A 25,247-nucleotide genomic window follows, 5' to 3' on the forward strand; every position below is an offset into this window, starting at 1 on the left:
GCTTTTCCAGGTTCATAATTTATTGTACAAATTGGGTATCACATGAGTTGACAGCTTCTTCAGGCATGGGAACTTAACAGATGAGGTACAGTTGAGAATCCTATAAACAATACAAAAATTGTTTAGACACCAATGTGTTCAACTCTACTTTTAAGACATTCAGTAATTACTAGTACAAGACTATCCGTGAACCCCCCTGAAATTGAATGCAAATTCATTAGATTCTCAAAGGAGTCAGTAACCCCCCCAAAATTTAGGAGTCTCTCAGCTTAATACAATTTAACACTCCCCCTTTAACAAAAGAGCTGCCAATAATTCAGTATGATGTTAAATGTATACCATTAGAAAAGCCTAGTACATAGAATAACATCTTTTTTCATAAAGTAGTATTTTAAACAGTAGAAAACAGGGAGGGTGGTATTATCCCCATTGTAAAAACAAAGTTAAGAGGAAACTAACATGGAAAATTGGGCAAAAAACTACCTGTTTGTCAGGAACAAGTCATGGACCGCTGCATTCTGGGATATGCAGTCAGTCCCTTAAGGTCAATAGTTTTGGGATTGGAAAAGTTTTTAAGAGGAGAGGAAAAAATTTTCTGTCATGGAGGGCTACATTAGATAAAGATCTGGGTTTTGGGTTTTCTGCACCTCATCTACTGCCAACACAACAAATATTTACTCAAGCAAGGGCAAATGGGGGTTGGGTGGCACTATAAGAAGAAAATGAAGTCTAGGGGGATTTAAGGAAAAGACAGAATGGCTTACATAAAAATTCAAACTAGCAAAAACCAAGATATATTTGCAACTGATTTAAAAGGCTGGTTAATAACTATTAAGAGAGCTTATACAAGAGAGAGAAGGTCTTCACAAAGAGAAAGTCCCAAATGTTAAATGAGAAGAACACAAAGAGAACGTTAAGAAAAATACAAGTGGTAAAAAATGGAAAAAATATACAACTTTATCAAAAAGAAATTATTTTTACTCCTCAAATTAACAAAAATCAGAAACTGATGTTATTCAACACTGCCTGGGGAAGAAAGCTAGGCGCCCCACAACCCTCTGGGAAAGCGCTTCACCTTAAGAAAACAATCACAGATACAAACACTTCATGCTCAAAGGCATTCATTGTAATGTTATTTATATTAAGAAAAAATTCTAGTAGGAGACATTTCCTCTGTGAAATAAATCATATACCCATGAGCACTCATGCATTCAAATTATAGAGAACATGCATGTTATAAGACAAAATTACAGCTATGGATCATAGCCACTGGAAACCAAACAAAAAAGAGCTAAACTGAAATGTTAACGAAAATTGTCAGGGTAATGGGGACATGGACAATATTTTTCTTTTTTTTTTTTCTTGAATGTAATAAATTTTGAACAATATACTTGTATAGTGGGGGGGAAAACCCCTAAGATCAAAATGGCAAAGTTATATAAAGTTTTAAATGTTAATTTCTTACCGTTTATGTTGCTTTCACAGCTGGAGTTTTTTTAGATCTTAACTTAAAGTATAAAACTAACAAAGCAATACCTCCGTATGTGGCCAGTACACACTGAAAAAGAAAGGAAAAAGTAAACAAAGAGTTGATGACACATCTATTTTATTCTAAAACAACTGCTTAAAGGTATCATTAATACTTACATTCATTCTCCCTGTGAGAGTGTAAGAGTTGAAATATTTTTTGATACCAGTGAATTGGTACTGGGCATCAGTTTCTGGACCTGCCATGATTTCAATCTTTTAAAAAAAGAAAGCAACAAATTGGTTTGGATGCAATTTAAAAGAAAAATTTTTTTGAATTAAAAAATTCATTGCATATAAATGTTGTAAATTTTATGTATGCCTCACCCAACAAAGCAGCAGCAAAACGGTGGAAAAAAACGTTTGGAAGGAGGACTTTATCTTGGTTGTTATCAGACAACACTCCAGAATATATATCAAATCACTCGGCACAGGAAGAGAACACAGTAGTCTTTAAGTCCATCCTCTGACTCAATATTGGTTGATGTTTTCATTCCTGGCTCTATCTATACCACTGTACCTGGAATTAATCAGTTTTAAGACTAGCTGAAAGCTGGAGCTTGTGATACTTTTCAAAGTTCCTCAGAGGGGTAGCCACCAACTAAACAGCTCACCTTGCAACCCCTTTTTACAGTTTTTCTTATAAATTTAGGACCTCCATGGGAAGGGGGAGAAGGGATCATTTACTAAATGGAGTTGATACATACTATCTATTGGAGGTGGGGGGAGCTGAAATCCTTACTCCCTTACACCAATACAGATCAAAAGATTTAAATGTAAAAGTGAAGCCAAAATATCCTGAAGAAAACACGGGCAAATATTTTAATCATCTTAGGGAAGGGAAAATATAAAGGTGACCAAACGCAAAAAGGTGAAACATACATCACCTAATGATCAGTCAAAGAAATGTAAAATGAGACCAATATTTAGCCATCAGAATACAAAGATAAATTTATGATAATTAGCAGTAGTAGTGGCAATGTGGGAAAATAAGGATTCTCTGTTGCCTGGAGGGAGTATAAACTGGTACAACCTTCCTAATATGCAATTCTTCTGCAACAGCTATCAAATTAAAAACTTAGCTACCCTTTTACCTAGCTGGTTCATTTGTTTGCCAGGAATTTATCCTTATAGAAATATTACAAAGTAGAAACGTATAGTATGGTTCAAGGATGATAAATGAAATACAGTTTATGAAAATAAAGAACTAGAAGTCCATCTACAGGAGACTGATAAGTGATGGTTTCTACTGAAGGAAACAGAATGCATGGAGATCTTTATATATAGACATGGAATGATGTCCCCATGCACGCAGATCTTTATGTACTGACGTGGAAACACGTCCCAGTGTCATGTTAAATATTTTAAAAAATCCTATTTCTGGACATTACATTATAGAGCACATCAATGGTTCTCAAAGTCTGGTCCCCACACTGTCACTATTCATGGAAACTTGTTAGAAATGCAAATTCTCAGGCCTACTGAATCAGAAACCCTGAGTCCCAACAATCTGTTTTAATATGCCCTCTAAGTGATTCTGATGTATGTTAAAAGTTTGAAAAACACTGCAGTAACAGAAACAAAATGAGATGCTTATCAGTAATTGGGAAAAAACCCTGGAAGAATATATAGCAAACTTTAAAATGGGGTTACAGCTATAGAACCTATGTATTTCACAAAGGCGTGTTATTTCTTTTATAATAAAAAATAGTAAAGGCACATTCAAAGGTCACCAGAACAACACTCGAAAATTCGTCTGTATGACCGCCTATCTACCACGACCGACGCCACGCCGAGTCGATTGGCAATATAAACGAGCCGGTCGAGGTCCGGTCGAGATTGGTAGGCAGTGGCAGTGACTCAGTTGGCTCTTGATGAAATGGAAGCGGGAGAGACCTGCGAGGAAGTTGTTGCTATGGAAACTGGCACTCTCCAGTTTACCATTCAAAGGCCTTCAGAGGCATTCACATGCATAGAATTGGCAATGAAACTTTGGACAAATGACCTTAATTTTGAAAACTTTCAAGAAAGTTCTTGTAGCAATGAAGGATTCCAAACTTCCTTGGGCCACCTTAGGGGCCTTGGCCAGTTCAGGCCAAGTAGGAAAATCTCCATTAAAAGAAATCTTTATGATATAGCTTTCATATTAATTGTTTTATTTTAGTAAACTTATCAAACACATGCTTTCCCATTCATCTTCAGGACAGATTTTTGGATTCTCATAGTATCAAGTAGGTTTCTCGGAGAAACCCTACAGAAAACAAGGGCTTAACTTTGTCCAATTATTAACTGATAATTCCCACTACCTTGTTTTTTTTTTTTTGCGGTATGCGGGCCTCTCACTGTTGTGGCCTCTCCCGCTGCGGAGCACACACTCTGGACGCGCAGGCTCAGCGGCCATGGCTCACGGGCCCAGCCGTTCCGCGGCATGTGGGATCTTCCCGGACCGGGGCACGAACCCGTGTTCCCTGCATCGGCAGGCGGACTCTCAACCACTGCGCCACCAGGGAAGCCCTACCTTGTGTTTAACAAACATTTTCGGAAGGTGAAATGGTGTCCAACTGAAACAATATTAAGGTGCTTTAAACTTCTCTCCACACAATACAGAAGGAAGGCTGATGTTTGCAATATTACACAGAGGACTAATTCTGACTGCAGGGAAAGGCACAGTACAGGAACTGCAATTTAGTCTAGGTTGTAAAGAAAGACTCTTAAAAAACGCTGAGATGGAGGGGAAACTGAGATAAACAACTGGAGCAAAGCCTGCAAGCACTTGGGTCTGCATCCTCAGCAAACTGCAGGTTACTTTTGGGCAAACATCAGGAATCCTTGTGTTAGATGGTACTTTGTGGAATAACTGAACTGAAACTTGCTTTCCTTCTGAGTCATACTTCAGTTTAGAAAGACATTAATGAAAAATACCTAGACTAAACCGTACTAATTGCTAAACTGTAGCCTATGGCAAAGTCTAAGCGATGGGGTCTTCGCTTGTTTCTAATTAAGCGGCGAACTGCTATTAAATATAATTAATCTTTCCATGCCTCTCTTCACCTGTAAAATGGGCACTTCAGAAACTACCCACGCTACTTTCCGTTTCTCGGTACTGCTGTTGTGTCGGACCGGACACCTACCTGGATTGGTGAGATGACGCGGTAAAGGAGGCAAAGACGAGGGAGAGCCGCTCACGTACCAGAAGCAGCCTCTTGCACTTCAAGGAGTTTACAGCTCACTGTTCTGGCTACCTCCTAGGGAAGGCCTTCCCCACTGACCGAACAGATTGAAATCTAACCCGCTTATCGCGGGCCCGGCGAAGCGCAGAAGGCGGGCTACACTCGCTCGCACTTGACAAAGGCTGCAGCGCAGCTAAAGGAGGCCTGACTGGACAGCTTCCTTAGCACAGCTCAGTGCAAACAAACTGCTTTGGGCATACAGTGGGAAAGAGGTTAACATGACCAGAGAGGGTCAGAAGCCCGAGTTCTCATCCAATATTACGTCACTGGGTGACCTTGGGACACTCCCTTCGCAGCGGGCCTCATTTTTTTCCACTGGAAAATGCATTCTAAGGGCCTTTATGAGCTGGGGGAAGGGGGCCTTTACCTCGCACCAAGGCTTCCCAGCCACTGTCCGAACCCTCACGCCCGACCCTCATTTTCTCTAATTTCTTTTCCATTCACCATCACTCTCCCGCACCCCCACGCACCCCACCCAAAGCGAAGACCTCGCGGTGTGCCCGGACCAGGAAACGGTCGGATTCTAGGCAGGCCCCACAAAGCGGAGCCGCGAGGTCCGAGCCCGGGTTCCCCTCCACACCCACCTTCCAAAACGCACAGACCCCGCTGCAAGTGTCCTTCAACTGACGAAGCTGCTCCTCTGCCCCGCCGGAAGAAGCCACCTCCCCCTCCAGCGTTCAACAGACCTTACGGATTCGGCCCTCTGTGCCGACTGGCTACGGCTCTAAGTCCCGCCCTTCCGCTTCCTGTCTCTAAATCTCTCTCCGCCACCCCCCCGCCCCCTCCCTGTAGGACTCGGTACAGCATACTAACGGAAGTAGGGTTTGAGCCCGCCCACGCTTCCGGAAGAGCAGCGTTGGGCTGCTGGTGTTCTAGAGTCCGCGTGTGTGATTACAGTGGCGCGGCCTCCGAAGTAGAAGTGCTGGCGTCCCGGGGCTGGTGAGTGGGGGAAAAGGCGACAAGGGTGGAAACTTCGTGGCTTCCAGGTCTGTGCCAGGACTAGGTCCTCTGGATCCCTGCCATGCACCCGCAGTGGCAGGGTGAGTGGTTGGGCTCCTAAGCCGGCTCTGCTGGAGTGGTCCCTGTAACGTCAGAATGTCCCCAGGAAGTAGCTCAAGGCCCTTCTTTGTCGCGGGATCGCTTTATTCTTTGAAGCTTCGGTTTCGCTTTGTCTGAAATGAGATTAAGGGTCAAATTCCTAGCAAACTGGACGGCATTGCTTGTTCTATTTCTACCAAACACATCCATTCCTGATTCCAACTCCTAGGCTCCCTCTAGGTCTTCACCTCTTTCAGTCTCAAGCCATTTTAGATTCCTATTCCCAAGTGTCTCTCAGAACCAACCCCTCCTATCTTCTATTCTCACTTATACCTATTCAGTAGTTCTGGTTCTCATGATTTCTCTGTTGTACTGCAGTTGAATCCTTGTACCCGGTGTACCTTCCTTCAGTCCAATCTATAGCCTGAAGTATATATATTTTTTGTTACTGTTCTATCTTTCCCTTTTCTTAAGGCTCTGACTTGCCAAAGTGAACATTAATCTATTCACACCTGATGAAAGATCTGACACAAAAAGCCCAACGTGTCTTTTAAAATTTAACTCCAGTTATTAAGCTTTATTCACCTTGTAATCTAGTTGAACAATTCTTCAAAGAAAGGCAAGAGCAAGCTTTTGAGCAGCTTGACAGACATATTGCTGGTGCTTCTCGAAATAATTGTTTTTTTCTATTTCCATGCTTTTTCTCGTATTCCTTCTGTTTTTCCCTTTCCACCTGTCAAAATTTTATTCATCTTTTAACATTCAGCTCAAAAGCATCTTTTTTAGGAAGCTTTCCTCCTTTGCTGAAGCCTCATTATTTCCTACCTCCTTGTTGATAGTTTATAATCTGATTTGTATTTTAGATCGTTTGCGTAATTGTTTTATCTTCTTAAAAGTATGTGTATTCTTTGAAGGTAGGGGGTTACGTATTAATCTGTGTATCTGTGACTTAACTGAAGCTGCTTAATGATATTTACTACATTGAAACTAACTTCTTTTACTGGAGAAAAATGTGTGAACTTGTGGTTTTGAAGCAAAGACCTTTGGAAAGGTGAATTATGGATTATCTGTTGCCTGGCATCAAACCATCCATTTCTTAGTTCTGAATGCTGTCCAGCACATTGCTGCTAGAAGGCTCTATCTCTTGCCCATTGACCACAACCTTGACACTAAGGATACAACTCACCAATTCTTTGCATTGTTTTTAGGACACCCAAACACGGCAACCATGGAAGAAAGCTTCCCCCGAGGGGGTACAAGAAAGACCCACAAATCAGAGAAAGAGAAAGCTTTCCAGCAGTCATTTGAACAAGACAACTTATTTGATGTAAGTGGTGTAGTTTTGTTTTTTTTTTTTTTTTTTTTTTTTTTTTGCGGTATGCGGTCCTCCCACTGTTGTGGCCTCTCCCGCTGCGGAGCATAGGCTCCGGACGCACAGGCCCAGTGGCCATGGCTCACGGGCCCAGCCGCTCCACGGCATGTGGAATCCTCCCGGACCGGGGCACGAACCCGTGTCCCCTGCATCGGCAGGCGGACCCTCAACCGCCGCGCCACCAGGGAAGCCCGCCGTTGTTTCTTTCTTTCTTTCTTTGGCCATGTCGCCCGGCTTGTGGGATCTTAATTCCCTGACCAGGGATCCAACCCGCACCCTTGGCAGTGAAAGCACAGAGTCCTAACCACTGGACCACCAGGGAATTCCCTGTTTCTTATTCTTAGAAACTTACCATGTTGATTAAGGATGGAGAGAAAACAGTTTGATCAGTGCATTTTTGAATGAGGTCCTTGCTGTATAAAGTGATCATAATTTGCAGTAGAATTTGAAATCTTCACCTAGAGTAGGTTGTGCTCCAGATGCTAGAGGGATGGTAACTAACATTTGATTGTATGGTCTCATGTCTATTTTATGTAATCTTTCCAACTGTACTGTGTAGTAGAGATCATCATTCCATAGTTAGGAACTGAGGCCCAGAGAGGTTATATAATTTAGCTGAAATCACACAGCTTGTAATGGTGGAGATAGGAATTTAACTCAGGTCTTTGTGACTCCACCTTTTATTTTCTTGCACTGTTCCAAATTGCTTCTCCCAGCGGGGAACCCCAGTGCTCATCCCAGTCAAGGGAGGAAGAACACAGGAGAGAAGGGGCTTTGAGAACAGAGCTCAGATTTTGGTCAAAGGGAGAGTTGGTGTCAGAACAGGAGATTGGCGTTGAGGCAGGAATTAAAGGAACAATTGGGAGTAGGGTGGAGTAGAAGGGAAACAAAGCAAGGTGACAGATGACCTGAAGTTAGAGGGAAAGGCCAGGATTACTGGTTTTTCTTGTTTTGGATCTTTTGCCCCCTTTAGATTTCTACTGAAGAGGAATCCACCAAAAGGAAAAAGATCCAGAAGGAGCCAGCAAAAACAAAAAAGTTGAAAGTTGAAAAGAGAGAAAGCAGCAAGTTTGTAAGAGAGAAGTTTGAAATCCTTAGTGTGGAGGTTTGTCAAAGTTTTTTTAAATTATTTTTAACATCTTTTTTGGAGTATAATTGCTTTACAATGGTGTGTTAGTTTCTGCTTTATAACTGGTTTTGTTTTAAACAAACTCTCTGAGTTGCTTAAGTCTGTATATGTTCTTCTTCCTTTCCTCTTTCCTTTTTTCCTTCATTCTTTTCATATAAATATGTGTGTGTAGCTTATGCCTCTAGAACTTCTTCCAGTTTTGTTCAGAATTGAGCATTATTTCCTTCAATTATTAATCAGTGCCTGTGATCACGTGTTGTTTTTTTAGTTTTTCTTTTTAGCTGCTGAGTCCCTCATCCCGCCGATGCCCTCATGGAACTTGTGTTTTAGTAGAGACATAGGTTAGAACTGGCAATAACTTTAGCAATCACTCTAATTCTTCCCTTTCATTTCATAGATGTGGAAATTATCACAGAGAAGTGAAGCAGTCTTATTATGTTCCTTAAATTTTTAGATAACTCTGATACACATTAGTTGTTAAAAAGAAAAAAAAAGTCAAACGATAGTGAAGGGAAAGATACAGATTCAGCCTGCAGAAGTATTTTCTTTGTCCTGTGTGCTACTTAAAAAAATAATTGTTTCATGCCAACATTAGAAAACTAAAAAATTTTCCATAAAAATGTGATTTCCGGCTTTTTTGTAAAAATTTGAAAGTGCTGACAGTACAAGCTCGCACTCCCTCATGTTTGTAGGCACACAGAGCTGAATAGTGGTTGCGCCCTTTAGACCTGGCATGCACCCTCCAGACTGCCATTGTCTCCACTGACTTCTGGCCTGCATTGTGTTGCCTGCTAGGCCTTTGAGTTTGGGCTGCTTGGAATAAAGGAAAAGGCGAGAGTGCCCTCCAGCACCCTGCTGGAAACACTTGTATAATTTCGATCTTTCGTGGTGCTCAGATGTGTGATGAGTGTACCGACATGTACACATACGTGTCTTGTAGCTTTTATATGTCAGAGTTGGGACTAGAAGCCAGAACCCCCCCAACCTCCCCAATCATTGTTCTCCTCCCTGTTGTATACATTTCACTCTTTCTCTTCTAGTCCCTGTGTGAGGGGATGCGGATTTTGGGTTGCGTGAAAGAGGTAAATGAACTGGAACTGGTGATTAGTCTCCCCAACGGCCTCCAGGGGTGTGTGCAAGTGACTGAAATCTGTGATGCCTACACTGAAAAGCTGAACGAGCAGGTGGCACGAGAAGAACCCCTGCAGGTAAGGGAAACCCGGATGAAATCTGTAACTGGAAATAAGTAGTACACCAACACATGTAAAATGACAACTTTGCTAAGTGTTAAGAAGGGAGGGTACAAGGTACCAAGAGAGTTTATAATAGGGAAATTTTTCTTTTCTTCTTCTTCTTCTTCTTTTTTTTTTTTTTTTTTTAAAATGAGGGGATTTTGACTTAGCCCAGGGAACCTGGAAGACTTGCCTGAGGAAGGGATGCCTGAGCTGAGGTAGGAAGGATGAGGGTATGCTAGAGAAGGAAGGAAGGGAGTTCAGGCAGAAGGAGCCCGACATGCAGCAGAAGGCTAGTGTGGCTAGAGCCGAGAGCCGGGCAGGGTGGAGTGGGATGGGGCTGGAGGGCTGGGTGGAGGCCAGACCATGTTTAGGATTGTTTTTCTAGAATTAGAGGGAAGCCCTTGAAATGTTCTCACTGGGGTGGGTGCCATGTAGACAGCACAGAGAATGAATTGAAGAGGCATGCGTAGCTGCTTAGAGACCAGTTAGGAGGCTGTTGTCGTAGTCTAGGCTCTGAGATTGATGGATTTACTGAGGGCTGAGGAGGTAAATCAGCGCTTAGTGACGAATTCCATATGGGTGGCAAGGCCAAGAGACGTGTTAGAGGTGAGTCCTAGGTTTCTGTTGAGGACGGCTTGACAGTTGGCCATGCCATCCTGAGACAGGAAACCCTGAAAAGGGGACCTGGATTAGGAGAGATGATCATGATTTGATTTTCTGTTATGTTGAGTTTGAGGTACAGTTGAGACAACCAGTAGATAGGTGATGCTGGAGCTCAGGGATGTTTGGGTTAGAAACATGAATGTGTGAGACTTCTTTGTATAGGTGGTAATTGAAGCTATGGAGGGGGAAGAAGTTGCTTAGAGGGAGCACATAGAGGGAGAAGAGACTGAAAGACTGAGCCTGGGGCAAATACTATATTTTAGTTGCTGAATAAAAGGAGAGTTGCTGTCAGAAGAAGGTGGGACCAGAGACACAGAGAAGAAAAAAGGTGAACGAAGGGTTGGAAGCTGGGAGGAAATGCTTAAGGAAGCAGCACCAGAGTTAAATGCTTTGTAAAGGTCATGTGAGAGAAGGACTGTAAAGTGGACTGTTGGGTTTAGCAACATGGAAGTCATTGGAGATTTTGTTGGGAGATCAAGGATGGAGTGATGGGGGTGGAACTTAGGTTGCAGTGAGCTGAAGAGTGAGAAGATGAGGAAGTAGAGACAGTAATTGTAGATGATTCTTTTAACACGTCATTTTACATCTTCCCATTGCGTGGAGATGTTTGGAGACCTTAAGCTGTAATCCAAGACTGTGACATGGCCACAGGCCGCTTCCTTTGTGGATGAGCAGTTACTCTCTTCATCTGCCTTTTGGGCTCTTTGGGATCTGAGGATGAGAAACCGCTGAGCCAGGACCAGGCAATGAATTCTCGGTGCAGGGGAAGGGTACGTATCAGGTTTTTCTCGTTTGTATTCTGCAGGACCTGGTCAGCTTGCCTGAGCTCTTCTCACCTGGGATGCTGGTTAGATGTGTGGTGAGCAGTCTGGGCATCACAAAGAGGGGCAAAAAGAATGTCAAGCTGTCTCTGAACCCCAGAAATGTCAACAAAGTGCTGAGTGCTGAGGCCCTGAAACCCGGCATGGTACGTCTCTGGGGCCAGGGCAGAGGAGCAGGCAACATGCCTTCTCCTCTGTCCTGCCTCCTGGGGTGTGTCTAGACTACCTTTCACTTTCAGCTTAACTGTTACACATGGGGGTGAGTCTTTTCCTGGGGGGAAGGTCACCAGGGTACTTTGGGTACTTAATCGAAATTGAAGACTTGAACCTAATCACTTTACCCTGGAGGGGAGAAAGGGAAAGCAAGTCCAAGATTTGCTGGTAGGGGGAAAAAAATGCTTCCAAGGAATCCTAGCAAGGGTAAGAAGGAGTTCCTTGAAGTGCCTTCTTTACCGAGACTTCTTCACAGATTAAATCTTTTTCAGAGGCCACTGGCGTTTGTGGGGAGAGCTTGAGGGCTCTCTCTGAGAGCGAGAGACAGGGTAGACAGGGCAATTAGACTATCAGCCGTACTAATGGATGATCCACTACTGAGTCTCCCAGTCCTATGCAGGTTCAGGAGAAATTTATCCCCACTCAGTGCCTCCAAGTCAAGTAGGTACAAAACGCACTCATATAAACTATACTCACTTAAGAGGAAGGAGATCAGTATGATCTTGGAACGTTTGGTTAGAAGCGGTAGAGTTTGGACCAGGCCCTGAACGTTGGGTGGAGTGGGGAATAACAGTAAGCCAAGTTGTAGGAAATTGACAGGTATTGAGAGGCCGCTGTTTGACAGGTGCTGTTTTAGACACTTTCTCTGAAGAAATTTTCATAGCAACCCTGTGAGGCTGATAGGTATCCCTCTTGTACATTTGTGAAAACAGACTGAAAAAGGTTTGAGTTAAGTGGCCAAACACCAAATAGCTAGTAAGTGTCAGAGCCAGATTTGAATGCCACATTGCTTCTCGTGAAGGGTAAAGGAGGTTGGCAGGATTTTGTGGGGAGACATCTTGGAGGTGCTTAGAAAAGACTTGAGGACAGCTAGAAGGGTAGTTCTGGATTCTCATTAGTCATGGTGCTGAGAGTGCTGGCACTGCAAGGCCATCTGGTTTATCTCTTTGCATAACATGAAAGTCTTTCCTATCTTTTGAAAATCCTCCAGGGGAGAAAGCCCTCTCTGTCATTCCATTATTCAACTCCTCTCTGTCTGGAAACCATAAGATCCTTCAAACCCTGGGAGAATTAAAGTTGATGTCTTTCCCTCTTCTATCCTGTAGTGGGACTGAGGCTTTTTTCCTTTTCTTAAAAAAAAATTTTTTTTTAAGTATAATTAAGGTACAACATTATACAAGTTACAGGTGTACGTTATAGTGATTCACAGTTTTTAACGGTTATACTCCATTTATAGTTATAATAAAATATTGGCTATATTCCCTGTGTTGTAGGGATTGAGGTTTAAAGTTAAAAGTGAGAGGATGTGTGGGATTATGGGATGGTGGGAACCGTCATGTTTGGTAGTGGATGTTTATTATGTGTCCCATGACCTTTGACTTTTGAACTTTTGGGAATGCTTTGCCTTCCTCCAGCTGCTCACGGGCACTGTGTCCAGCCTGGAAGACCATGGCTATCTAGTGGACATTGGTGTTAGTGGGGCCAGAGCTTTTCTGCCACTGCAGAAAGCCCAGGAGTACATCCAACAGAAGAACAAAGGTGAGAGGAAGAAGAGGGACCAGTCCATGGTAGTGAGGTGGTATATGGGGGGGTTATATTTAAATGCCACTTCGGTGAGTAAAATGCAGAATGCTGACCCTGAAGCATGTTTGGCTTTGCTAAAATCAACTGTTAATCTTAGGTGATAGAAAAAGGGAGATGTGTGAAGGGTCAGGGAGTGGCAGTCTCATTAAGATCTGATGGACCAGTTTCACTTTTTCTCACTTAGAAGATTCCACTGAAATTTGGGCCCCCAGAGCCTCTGAACCAGTACTCTCCCACCTTGTTGAGGTTTTCATATTTTTGTGTGGCAGTTGATTCCAGATCAGTTAGGGTCATTTCACGCCCTTCTTGTAGTTGGTCCCTGAGAAATTGGGAATATGGGGAGTATTGTATGGTAACTGGGCAAGTAGGCCATGGATCTTTCAGGTATCACTCTAGCCCAAGTTCAAAGTCCTTCTCATAATAGGTATTTTTCCTTTTGGGGGCTGGACTTGCAGGTGCTAAATTGAAGGTAGGTCAGTACCTGAACTGCCTTATTGAAGAGGTGAAAGGCAATGGAGGAGTTGTTAGTCTATCTGTTGGTTACTCAGAAGTTTCTGCTGCTATTGCTACTGAGGAGCAAAACTGGACCCTCAACAGCTTGTTACCAGGACTGGTAGTTAAAGCCCAGGTACAGAAGGTAAGCCGTTCATTGTTACTACTATTTTCTAAAATAAAAATAATTTTTATTAAAGTAGTACGTGCACACAATCTAAAATAGTGCTGTCCAGTAGGGTAGCCCCTGGTCCCATGTGACCATTAAGCACTGGAAATGTAGCCAGTGCCACGTGTTGAAATGATAATATTTTGCCTATATTGGGTTAAGTAAACTATTAAAATAAATTTCAGCTGTTTCTTTGTAATTTTTATAATGTGACTGCTAGGAAACTTAAAATTACATATGTGGCTTATATTTCTCTTGGACAGTGCTGATCTAAAAGATCAAATGGTATTAAAAGGCTTATGATGAAGAACTGTCATCCCATCTAACCCCCATGTTTAACTCTTAGCTTATCTTTTGAAATTTACCTCTGTGTTTCAAAGTATAATAATAAGCTTCTGCTGCATCTTATCACTTTGAGGCATTGAGTTTTAACTTCTTATCAAGGTAGATGAAGTTTTGGCTCTCTTATCCTTACCTTCTCCCAGCCTTTCAACATAGGAATATTAAAATTTTGGCTAAATCATTATTCAGTGTTTAAATTATATGACTACATAGATATTATTTATTTGCTGGGCTAGGTAATATAATTTGTTTCTTGAACAGCTTTTTTTTCCTGGAGTTGCTAATCAGCTTTGTTTTTGTCATTTGCTGAATTCTCTTCCTACCTTTCACTATTTCTTCATATATCCTGTAGTTATTTTTCTCTCACTATTTTCTGTGTTTTCAAACCCTTTAAATAATCTTTGCTACTTTTTTCCCCTACCCGGAGCCCGTTTTACTGTCATCCGGCTCCAGTCTGGACTGGTTACTCTGTAGGGCTCCCTTCCCTGTCATCCCGGATCCTTCCACTCTTCTGTATTGGATAGAACCTTCTTTGATTCCATGTATTCCTCTTTTTTGGTTTACTCACTCATTTTAATGTGTCACATTCACCAGAAGCATCCTCAGAAAAGCACATGGGAGGTTAATTTCTTCACCTCATGTGTCTTAAAATTCCCAAGACTGCTCCCAGGTTCGATGATTCACTAGGAAGACTCACACCATCAGCATATAGTGGTCCTCACGGCTGTGATTTATTGCAGTGAAAGGAGGCAAAGCAAAATCAGCAAAGGGAAAAGGCCCATGGAATGAAGTCTGAAAGAAACCAGGCACAAGCCTCCAAGAACCTCTTCCAGTGGAGTCACAAAGGGTGTATTTAATTACTCCAGCAGCAAGTTATGACAACATGGGTCAATGTTGTCTACCAGCAAAGCTCATTGAGGGTTTTTATTTGCAGCTGGTCACATAGGCACCCGCTGCCTGGCATGTACCAAAATTCCTGACAATCCTAAGGAATTCGAGTGTTTAGCATAAACCATATTGTTTGCACAAATAGTTTAGGTACAGTGAGCCACTCAGTTCTGAGAGTGGTGGGAACCCTCTTGAAGTCTAAGTTCCCAGACATCAGGCCAGGGCCAACACCGCAAGCATGCTTTTCCAAGGTTCGCAGTCTCAGGCCTGCTATGTTAACTCTTTTCTGCACACCTAGTATATCTGAAAATACCTTTATTCTGCTCTAATGTGTGATTGGTAGTTAATCTGGGGTTAGAATTCTAGGTAAAAAATACCTCAGAAATTTGAAGTTCTTGTTCCCATTGTCACTGGCCTCTACTGCTATTGAAAAGTCTGATGTTATTTTGATTTCCTTTTCTGTGTATGTTCAAGGATCTTGTCTTTATCACTTTCGTTTTAAAATTTCACAATGATGTGCTTTTGTATGACTCTCTTTCCATTTATTTGTGCTAACCTCCTGTAATCCAGAAATGTAGATCCTTAAGCTCTGGGAAAGTTTTCTGTATCACTGTGGTTTTTTTTCTTTTTCCAATTTTTAAGTTGAGATATAATTCACATATAGTAAGATTCACCCTTTTAAAGTGTACAGCTTAGTGGTTTTCCAGTGTATTCACAAGGGTGTACAGCTGTCATCACTATTTAATTCCAGAACATTTTCATCACCCCAGTAAGAAACCCTGTACCCACTGGTTGTCACTCTCCATTCATTCCCTCCCTCAAGCCCCTGGCAACCACGAATCTACTTTTTATCTCTAGATTTGCCTGTTGTGGATATTTCATATAAATTGAACCATACAGTATATAGCCTTTTATGTCTGGTTTCTTGCACTTAGCATGTTTTCAAAGTTCATCCATGTTGTAGCATTTATCAGTGATTCATTCCTTTTTTTATGGCTGAATAATACTGCATCATATGGAGTTGGTAGACATTTGGGTTGTTTCCACTTTTGTCTTGTTATGGGTAATGCTGCTATGAAATTTGTATATAAGTTTTTGTAGGGACATATGTTTTCATTTCTCTTGAGTGTATATCTAGGAATGGACTTGCTGGGTCATGTGGTACCTCTGTTTTAACTTTCTGAGGAATAGCCAAAGTGGCTGCAACATTTTACATCCCCACCAGCAATATAAGGGTTCCAATTTCGCCACATTCTTACAAACACTTATTATTATTCTTTTTATTATAGCCACTCTAATGGGTGTGGGTGTGAAGTGGTATCTTGTGATTTTGATTTGCATTTCTCTAATGATTAGTGATGTTGAGCATCTTTTCATGTGCTTATTGGCCATTTATAAATCTTCCTTGGAGAAATATTGAATCAGAAGTCTTTATCCATTTAAAAGTTAGATTATCTTTTTATTGTTAATGGTGTAAGGGTTCTTTGTATCTTCTGGATACTAGCCCCTTATCAGATCTTAAAAAATTTTTTTTTTAATAAGTTTATTTATTTACTTAGTTTTTTGGCTGTGTTGGGTCTTCGTTTCTGTGCGAGGGCTTTCTCCAGTTGCGGCGAGCGGGGGCCACTCTTCATCGCGGTGCGCGGGCCTCTCACTGTCGCGGCCTCTCCCGTTGCGGAGCACAGGCTCCAGACACGCAGGCTCAGTAGTTGTGGCTCACGGGCCTAGTTGCTCCGCGGCATGTAGGATCTTCCCAGACCAGGGCTCGAACCCGTGTCCCCTGCATTGGCAGGCAGATTCTTAACCACTGCGCCACCAGGGAAGCCCTAAAATTTTTAATATAATTTTCTTTTCTTTTTCTAGAACTCCTGTTAGTATGATGTTGGACTTAATGGATCAGTTCTAATTTTCTTATTTTTTCCTCTCTTCTTTGGCTTGGTACATGCATGTATTTGTCTATATCCTACCTCTGGGAAAGTCTCTCAACTTAAACTTCCCATTCTCTATTGAGTTTTTGTTTTGACTGCCATGTTATGAGGGAGGCACTAAAAAACTGCTGGGAAGTCTGTGTGCCTGGGTGCGACTTGCTGACTGGCTGACTTCCCTGTCAGGGTCAGGAACTAGTGGCATCCTCCAGATGTCACTGTTAGAAGTCTTCTCTGGCATGTTAGATTTCTCTGGAAAGGATCTACTAACACCCGATTCAGGAGCATATAAGCTTGGCTGCCTAAGAGCTAGGTGGCAGAAAGGGGCTGGCGGTCTCCATATCTATATATGATATTCAGAATTTTTCTTAATTCACATTTTCATGGTTTGCACTGTTCCTGTGTTTTGAGTCTGGTACAGTTTCCCAGAGAATAACTCTCCCATTTTCTGTGGAGATGGGAGAAGGGTGGACCCTAGAGTTTGAGGAGAGGACCTGGGGATCTGACTTAGTTTCCCTTATTTCAGTCACCTGCCTCCCTGCTCTCTTTTGAGAGGCTTGTCACCTCTACTTTCTTAGCTTTGTGGGGCTCTGTAGGGTGAATTGCTCATGGTCAGTATCTCCCTCTGGCAAGCATGTGGGTTTTTACCTTCTTAGTCTGAGCACATCACCAAGTTAGCAACAATTTGTCCCAGTTGTCAGGCTGGCAGTTCCCTGAGGATCCTTGTGTAAAGCGCCTTCCATCCCATTGGGAAATCCCGAGGGTGGAGGACTGATGTCCTCTCAGGCCCGGGGGCGATGAGCTTACTGAATTAAGGAACAGCCAGTGCCAGGAGATGTGCTGCCATTTCATTTTATGGGAAGAAAGATGATAAGGGTTAGCTGGGGAAGGAGAGACACACAGTTATCATTATCATGGATAATATGGCTTTATGAACAGTCTCATTCCTGGTTCCTTCAGAGAGATGTTTTTCATAACTGATTCTTTTTATTTCTAGGTGACTCCATTTGGCCTTATGCTAAAATTCCTCTCGTTCTTCACTGGCCTGGTTGACTTTATGCACCTGGACCCTAAGAAAGCCAGAACATATTTCTCAAATCAGCCAGTAAGAAATGTTGCACTTAACTTTTCTGGATTTCAGTTGTGTCCCGACCAGCCATCCAGTGTCACAGCTGCTACAGGCAGGTCCTAGGACTGCATGTGTACAGGTGTCAGAGGGGTGGTGAGGGGAATGAAAAGTGTCTTGGAAGGACCACAAGAAACTGCCAGTGGTTATTTCTGGGGATTGAGATTAGAGAAGGAGCCTGTGGAGAAGAAGGCAACTTGTAGTTTTTATTTCGTACTCTTTGATTTTTTTTTTTTTTTTTTTTTTTTTTTTTTTTTTCTGTACGCGGGCCTCTCACTGTTGTGGCCTCTCCCGTTGCGGAGCACAGGCTCCGGACGCGCAGGCTCAGCGGCCATGGCTCACGGGCCCAGCCGCTCCGCGGCATGTGGGATCTTCCCAGACCGGGGCACGAACCTGTGTCCCCTGCATCAGCAGGCGGACTCTCAACCACTGCGCCACCAGGGAAGCCCGATTTTTTTTTCTTGGTAGTAAATCTTTTGCTTTTGTAATTTAAAGTGTTCTAGTAGAGTGTTTAACATAGAACAAGATATATGTTTAAATAGACAAATGTTTACAAAGTGCTATAATATAGATTCAATTTTGGGGAAAAACAAATGTCTTAAAAAGTACATCTGGTCAAAATGCTGGCTGATTATGCAATCAGGTGTTAGTCATTAAGTCTGGATGATTTTTCTACCCTTGTCTAAATATTCAAATTTTCTGCAATGAACATGGATATTTGGGAAGAAAATCCCAATATTTGGTAATCATTGTTTTTTATTAAAAATCCTAAAATGATTATTTTTTGTTTTTAACAGTAACACATACTAATGGAAGCTATAGAGACTTTGTTGGTTTTTTCTGTTGTTGTTTTATTTTTTTAAGTAAAAGTATGTTTTCCCACCACCTAGTAATAATTTTGTTAATTTTTTGGTGAACCTCTTTCTAGTAATTTTTTTCTACTTGTAGCCATATTTGTCTGCAGAGTTGAGACATTTTACATGCTATGGCCTTGTGATCAGAGCAGGCTGTTTCTGGTGTGTTTCAGATGAATTTCTGATATAGTGATGCCAGTACATGGCTCCTGTTGCATATGTATTATTAGCCTCATGGTGTTGAGGGGACCCTGGTATATGTGTTCCTGGCCATGTGTAAGCGTTGATTCAGTCGGACATAGTTCCTCTGGGACATTCTGTTTGATTGCACAAGCTGATTTTAGTACTTACATCTGTAGCTTGGTCAATACATGGAGAGTCTTGACCCCTGAAAGTCTGCTCCAGGGTGCCTTATCTCTGGTGTGCCTTGTCTTGCTCATTATGCCCTTTCCCTTGTCTAGGTACGGGCCTGTGTCCTCTGTGTCCATCCCCGGACCAGAGCTGTACGGCTGAGCCTGCGCGCTGTCTTCCTGCAGCCCGGGCGTCCACTCACCCGGCTTTCTTGCCAGCAGCTGGGAGCTGTACTGGATGATGTTCCTGTCCAGGGCTTTTTCGGCAATGCTGGGGCCACCTTCAGGCTGACGGATGGGGCTCTGGCCTATGCCCGGGTAAGGAGGCTCTTTATTTCATCATGATCTTATCACCAGAAGGACTTTGGGGACACAAGTTCTTTTCTGCTTCCTTCATCCCTGGGTATTAGTTTCCTATTTTTGAATTTCCCCAAATGTGGCAGACAGTTCATAAGGACTAGAACAAGGTCTGTTTGTTATATTAGAGTGCCTTAAAATTGACTTGCCTTAATTGATACCCAATTGATGGTAGGTACAAGAATGAGTTAGGATCTATACCAGGGCTTGGGAAAGTTATTTTAAAGGGCCAGATAGTAAATATTTTAGGCTTATGGATCATACAGACTCTGTCCTAACTACTCAGTTTTGTTGTGATAGCCTGAAAGCAGCAAGGACAGTATGTAAATGAAAGGGCACGGCTGTGGTCCAGACAAACTTTTACTTACAAATATAGGCACTTAATCATGAGCTGTAATTTATCGACCCATGATCTAGACTCTTCTCTGACTTTATAGAGATTCTATGATAGTACAAAGCAGTTCTTTAGTTAGAGCAATTATTTTAACAGGTAATCAGAGTGCTGTTTTTATGGTAGGTGACAAATGTACTGAGTCAACTCCATGTCTGATTTAATGTCTGATTGCCTCAGATCTGTTGCTTCTGGCTGGTCCTTAATCACTTGGTACTTTGTAGCTCAGCCATCTCTCCAATTCTAAGAAAGTCTTCAAACCTGAGACCTTCAAGCCAGGGAACACTCACAAGTGTAGAATCATCGACTACAGCCAAATGGATGAACTGGCTTTGCTCTCTCTGCGGACGTAAGTCTGTCACTAACTTGTGCGGGGTGTAGAGGTGTGCTCCTGTGCAGCGCACGCCCACAGTTTCTCCTGGCCTTGCTTGGTGAGGGTTTCCTTTCTTGCCAACATGATTTTGGTAGCCCTGAATTTTAAGCAGCCTCTGTCCTAATTTATTTAATCTTGTATTTGCCTTTTGTTCTAGGTCTGTTATTGAAGCTCAATTCCTTAGTTATCATGACATCAAACCTGGGGCCTTGGTAAAGGTAAGACCTCAAGCATATAATTAGATACTCCACCACCTTCAGATAGTCTTTAGTTCACAGGTAAACTGTCAGCTCATTAGTCCCCATGTGAACACTTTTTTTTTTTTTTTTTTTTGCGGTACACGGGCCTCTCACTGTCGTGGCCTCTCCCACTGCGGAGCACAGGCTCCGGACGCGCAGGCCCAGCGGCCAGGGCTCACGGGCCCAGCCGCTCCGCGGCACGCGGGATCCTCCCGGACCGGGGCACGAACCCGTGTCCCCTGCATCGGCAGGCGGACTCTCAACCACTGCGCCACCAGGGAAGCCCGTGAACACGTTTAAAGTCATATTCCTTCTCTTTGCCTGCTAACTGGGATTTCTTTTTCTTCCCTTGGGTAACTTGTAATTAATTTCAAGGTAAGGTCTTGCTAGTACCACCCCACTACACAGAGGCAGTAGGTCATCAGTCCTGGGATTTGATGGTGTTGATTAGACCAGGTCAAAAGTTAGTTCTTTGATAACTGAGCCAGCTGGGATATTAGTAAGAAGCCAGTTGCTGCTCCTGTCCAACCACTTAGCCCCAATTGAGCAGCTCCCCTTTATATGTAGAGTTCATTCCTTAGGAGACATAGTGCTCTCTGTTGGATAATGAATTTGTAAGGCAGATAGAAAGAAGATCCTCACACAAAAAGATGTGAAGGTTCTCATAAATAAACCCTACTGCATCCAGATCACTGTGGGGTATGTGCTTTGTCCCTATGAGATCGGGAATAACAGGCGCAGTTACCTCAGGAAGCTGATCTTCAAATGAGAGGTGTGAGATGCTTTGTTGTAAGAAGTATAGGAAAGATATTTTTGAGGCATCATGGCATCTTTTCCTAGGGCAAAGTGATGACCATAAAGCCATACGGGATGCTGGTGAAGGTGGGCAAGCAAATCAGGGCCCTGGTACCTCCCATGCACCTGGCCGACATCCTTATGAAGAATCCGGAGAAGAAGTACCACGCTGGGGATGGGGTCAAGTGCCGGGTGAGCCTCCTGAAGGGTCGCTGGTGGGGTTTTGGCCATATGGGAAGAGAATGATGCTTCTCAGCTGAAGTTTCTGCCTTTTTCCACAAAGTGACCACATAATATCTGCAGTACTGCGCTTGGCATTGGGAAGAGAAAACTGGGTCCCTGCCCTTGATAATTGTATGGTATAATTGGTAGTTAAAATATCCATACATGAAGAGAGCAGGCCAGGTGGTTTGGTGCAGGCTGTGTGCTGTGGTCTTATCTCAGAACGGGGAGGTGAGGGTAGGCTGGGGCAGAAAGAATTATTGATAATCAATGATGATCAATATGATCAACAGCAACTACCATGTAACATGTATTCTGTGCCAATTGCTGTGCTAGGCACATCGTAACACGCGTTACTTCATTTCATCCTTAAAATGGCCCTATGAAGGAAGTACTGTTATGCTCATTTTGCAGATGGGGAAATGAAAGCTTAGGAAAGCAGAGTATCTTGCCCAGAGTCACACAGCTAATAAATGGCAGAACCAGTTTTCGAATTGAGCTCTATTTGACAATAGTGTCTTCTAGATTTCTGGCAGAGGTGGGGATTGAACTGGAAAGGATGGGTAGGATTTGGAAGGTTGAGGAGGAGCAGGGGTTGTGTCAGGCACAGAAAAAGCCCAACCAAAGCTGCCAAAACTTGAGTGTTTTATAACAAAGGCTTGGATCCTGAGAGAAGCTTCACAGAGTTGTGAAGATTAAACATGATAATACCCAGTGCTTAGGGCCTGGTGTGTGCAGACACTTAGAATGTTGGATTTTTTATTTTCATTTTATTTCATTATGGACTCAACAAAGATATTGATTACCCATTGGTACAAAGTTTTATAGTGGTGGGGTCAGGAAGTTAGAAATAGAGGAATTTCTCTGCCCTCGAGGAGATGACTTTTTGAGGAATGAGAGGTGGTTGGCGCACTCCGTCTTAGTTTATAGCTAGTCCACAGCAGTGTTGAGGGGGTAAACTGGTTCAGTCATTCATTCTGTTAGACGAGATGCAGCGGTCCAGGAGGGAGAGGGAGCGGAGGCAGAGTAGGAGTAACCGACACAGGACTCCCTGGAGGTGCACTGGGGTGGTGAGTGTTGCTCTAGGCCCAGGAGGGGACTTTTGGGAGGTAGTACGTTTGAAATAGAGATGAATGCTCCCTAGGTCATCATCCAGCAGGAAGCAGGGACGGTCTGCAGCTATTATTCTCAGAGGGAAAGAGATAGCAGGTTTTTAGGGACTGACCATGGCTCTCAGGGGGATGCAGAGACCAGCTCAGTGGCTCTCTTGGTAATGGATGACTTGGTCATGGCCAGTATCCTTTCCCTAGGTTTTGCTTTGTGACCCTGAAGCCAGGAAGCTGATGGTGACCCTGAAGAAAACCCTGGTTGAGTCCAAACTTCCTGCCATTACCTGCTATGCCGATGCTAAGCCTGGTCTGCAGACACACGGCTTTATCCTCAGGGTCAAGGACTACGGCTGCATCGTGAAGTTCTACAATGACGTGCAGGGACTGGTGCCCAGGCATGAGCTCAGTGCCGAGTATATCCCTGACCCAGAGAGTGTCTTTTACACTGGCCAGGTAATAACCCTTTCCCTGGATAGGCTCCTACCGTTGGTGACCCCATGAACACAGATTTGAAGGAGTAGGAAGGCTACTTTTTAAGGGTTACAGAAGAGAGCATGTGGGGTAGCGGGCCTGAGCCAGCTAAGTGGAGGAGATGCAACAGAACAGAGAGAAACCCTCAAGGGGGCTCAATGGATGCTAGCAAACTAACGGAACTTAGGCCCTCAACGTAGAAGAAATTAATCTTCACCTGTAATACACTAGTGTCCCTCACATCAGAAATTGTTCTGAGGCCACTATCACCACAAGGGGGCACTGCCCTAAATCTGATGAGTCTGGGTCTGTCTAGGAAAAATGATTTTTTAAAACTTGGGATTATACCCCAAAATTCATTCATGTCTTTTGTCACCCGAAAGACTGACTTGTGGGGATTCTGTGTAGCTCTCATTACGTTTCTCTTCACTGCCTTCTGATCTGATCCAGGGTCTTGGTGAATCACCCAAGGCCTCTGTGGTGCTGGTGGGGGGCACCTGTCTCCAGGGCCGAGCAGGTATGGTTTCTCTCCAGGTGGTGAAGGTTGCAGTGCTGAACTGTGAGCCATCCAAAGAGAGGATGCTCTTGTCCTTCAAGCTGTCTGGTGATTCGAAGAAAGAATGTGCGGGACACAGTCAGAAGAAAAAAAAGGCCATTAACGCTGGGCAGGTATCTGGACTTCTCCAGACAAATTGTTTTAGTTACAGTGGTAGAGAGCAGGGCGCCACTGACACCTGGGGTGCTGGAAACCATGCAGGGGGAAGATCAAGGAAGCTAGACAAGATTCTGGGGCTGTGTGTCAGAGCAGATGGACTGTCTAGGAAGGAAAGTGCTGTTACGGTGTGGCTTGTCAGCAGTGTGCTGCTGCCCTCTTTCCTCTCTGGTCCCTGGGACCAGCCTGCAAAACTGTCTTTCCTTTGGGACCCAGTGGAGGGACCTGGGAGAGGAGTGATGCGAGCACCAGATGGGTCCTGCTGTGTGTGCGGGTGTGTGTGCCTGTTGGGTCTTTGGGAACGTGGGGTGGGGAGTGGGAGAAAGCTGCTTCTCTGATCTCGACCTCTCAGTCATGCCTGATCCTGGATATTCGATGCCTCTGATCTCTGCCTGACCCACACGAGTTGCTCTCTGCTCAAGACAAGCGCTCTTTTTTGTCCTTTTCCCTGAGTAGTTGGTGGATGTGAAGGTTCTGGAGAAGACCAAAGATGGGCTGCAGGTGGCTGTCCTGCCTCACAACGTCCCCGGCTTCCTTCCCACGCCTCATCTGTCAGACCACGTCACCAACGGCCCACTGTTGCATTGCTGGCTCCAGGCAGGTGACACCCTTCACAGAGTTCTGTGTCTGAGCGAGGGTGAGGAGCGTGTTGTATCCTTTACTGGTCTCTGGGGAGCCATGGAGGTGAAGGTGTGGGAGCTGTGGGCCCTCGGCGGGGAGGGGGGCGCTGGGGAACTCCGGGTCAGGCTCTGCTCTTAGTTGGAAACTCCATGGGAAAGAAGTCGGCCCTCTGACTGCAGAAATACCTTCACAGACCAAACCAGTGGGCAAGCCTGCACTTTGCCTCTGTTCCCCTGGTGGGCGTTAGAGCAGGATCGAGGTGCTGCTGGCAGATGCTGGTGGTCAGGGTAGAGAGGGAGCCCAGAGTGTTGGGGAGAGGCCCACGTGGCACTCCAGGCCCAGCAGGACACTCCCAGTGGCACATCCAGCCTTCTTGGGGCACTCAGTGCTCACCCCTGAGTTGGAACAGTTAATAAGTACCTGCTGTCCTCTTTTCTCTCCTCCGCCTCCCCCTGCTGGGATATAGGTCTCAGAATATTGCTTTCGGTCTTCGTGTGGGCGCTTAGAAGGAAGACACTGCCTCCTTTCTTGCAGAATGTAAAATCGATTCTCCTTAGAGTGGAGATAGGCAGAGGAGGGGAAATAGAGTTGATTAGTGTGAAGATAGGCAGGAGGATGGTGTCACGGCCGATCCAGCTGCCAAACCACGGGGATGAGCCTTCCCCTTAGGTCCCTTCTGGTAATCTGAAGGTGAGTTAATAAGGGCAGGAACAAAACAGTGATTCCCAGTCTTCAGTGTGAATCAGAATCCCCTGGAGGGCTTGGTCCAACACAGCTTGTTCCCCACGCCCCCCAAGTGTCTGATTCAGTAGGTCTGGGCTGGTGCTTAAGAATTTGCCTCTCGGGCTTCCCTGGTGGCGCAGTGGTTGAGAGTCCGCCTGCCGATGCAGGGGACGCGGGTTCGTGCCCCGGTCTGGGAAGTTCCCACATGCCGCGGAGCGGCTGGGCCCGTGAGCCATGGCCGCTGAGCCTGTGTGTCCGGAGCCTGTGCTCCACAAC

The 25,247-nt window shown here is 44.1% G+C and overlaps 2 protein-coding genes across 4 annotated transcripts in view; one reads left to right on the top strand and one right to left on the bottom strand.

The window, feature by feature from the left end:
- Nucleotides 1-2: 2 nt before the first annotated feature.
- ATP5MK (ATP synthase membrane subunit k) lies at nt 3-5,484 on the bottom strand. Of its 3 annotated transcripts, none has more exons than XM_024121470.3 (4): nt 5,342-5,484; nt 1,648-1,743; nt 1,466-1,558; nt 3-100 (listed from the first exon to the last, which is right to left on the bottom strand). In XM_024121470.3, the coding sequence occupies exons 2-3, from the start codon at nt 1,732-1,734 to the stop codon at nt 1,469-1,471; spliced, it is 177 nt and encodes a 58-aa protein (XP_023977238.1). In that variant the 5' UTR covers nt 1,735-1,743; nt 5,342-5,484; the 3' UTR covers nt 3-100; nt 1,466-1,468. The 3 variants fall into 3 exon arrangements, with proteins under 3 accessions (XP_023977238.1, XP_023977236.1, XP_023977239.1); XM_024121468.3 differs by lacking the exon at nt 5,342-5,484 and adding an exon at nt 4,659-4,837; XM_024121471.3 differs by lacking the exon at nt 5,342-5,484 and adding an exon at nt 1,855-2,012.
- A 116-nt stretch (nt 5,485-5,600) lies between these two features.
- The window catches only part of PDCD11 (programmed cell death 11), a 50,806-nt gene continuing 31,159 nt past the window's right edge, over nt 5,601-25,247 (top strand). Inside the window, exons 1-15 of the mRNA XM_055081436.1 lie at nt 5,601-5,696; nt 7,004-7,122; nt 8,141-8,272; nt 9,337-9,504; nt 11,000-11,161; nt 12,644-12,767; nt 13,268-13,449; nt 17,626-17,733; nt 19,070-19,276; nt 19,931-20,055; nt 20,237-20,297; nt 21,159-21,305; nt 22,646-22,897; nt 23,450-23,584; nt 24,084-24,278. Of these exons, the coding sequence (XP_054937411.1) occupies nt 7,024-7,122; nt 8,141-8,272; nt 9,337-9,504; nt 11,000-11,161; nt 12,644-12,767; nt 13,268-13,449; nt 17,626-17,733; nt 19,070-19,276; nt 19,931-20,055; nt 20,237-20,297; nt 21,159-21,305; nt 22,646-22,897; nt 23,450-23,584; nt 24,084-24,278 (2,097 nt within the window). The 5' untranslated portion in view covers nt 5,601-5,696; nt 7,004-7,023. The remainder of the gene's footprint in view (nt 5,697-7,003; nt 7,123-8,140; nt 8,273-9,336; nt 9,505-10,999; nt 11,162-12,643; nt 12,768-13,267; nt 13,450-17,625; nt 17,734-19,069; nt 19,277-19,930; nt 20,056-20,236; nt 20,298-21,158; nt 21,306-22,645; nt 22,898-23,449; nt 23,585-24,083; nt 24,279-25,247) is intronic.

This window comes from Physeter macrocephalus, chromosome 20 (assembly GCF_002837175.3).
Source record: "Physeter macrocephalus isolate SW-GA chromosome 20, ASM283717v5, whole genome shotgun sequence".
Classification (NCBI taxonomy): domain Eukaryota; kingdom Metazoa; phylum Chordata; class Mammalia; order Artiodactyla; family Physeteridae; genus Physeter; species Physeter macrocephalus.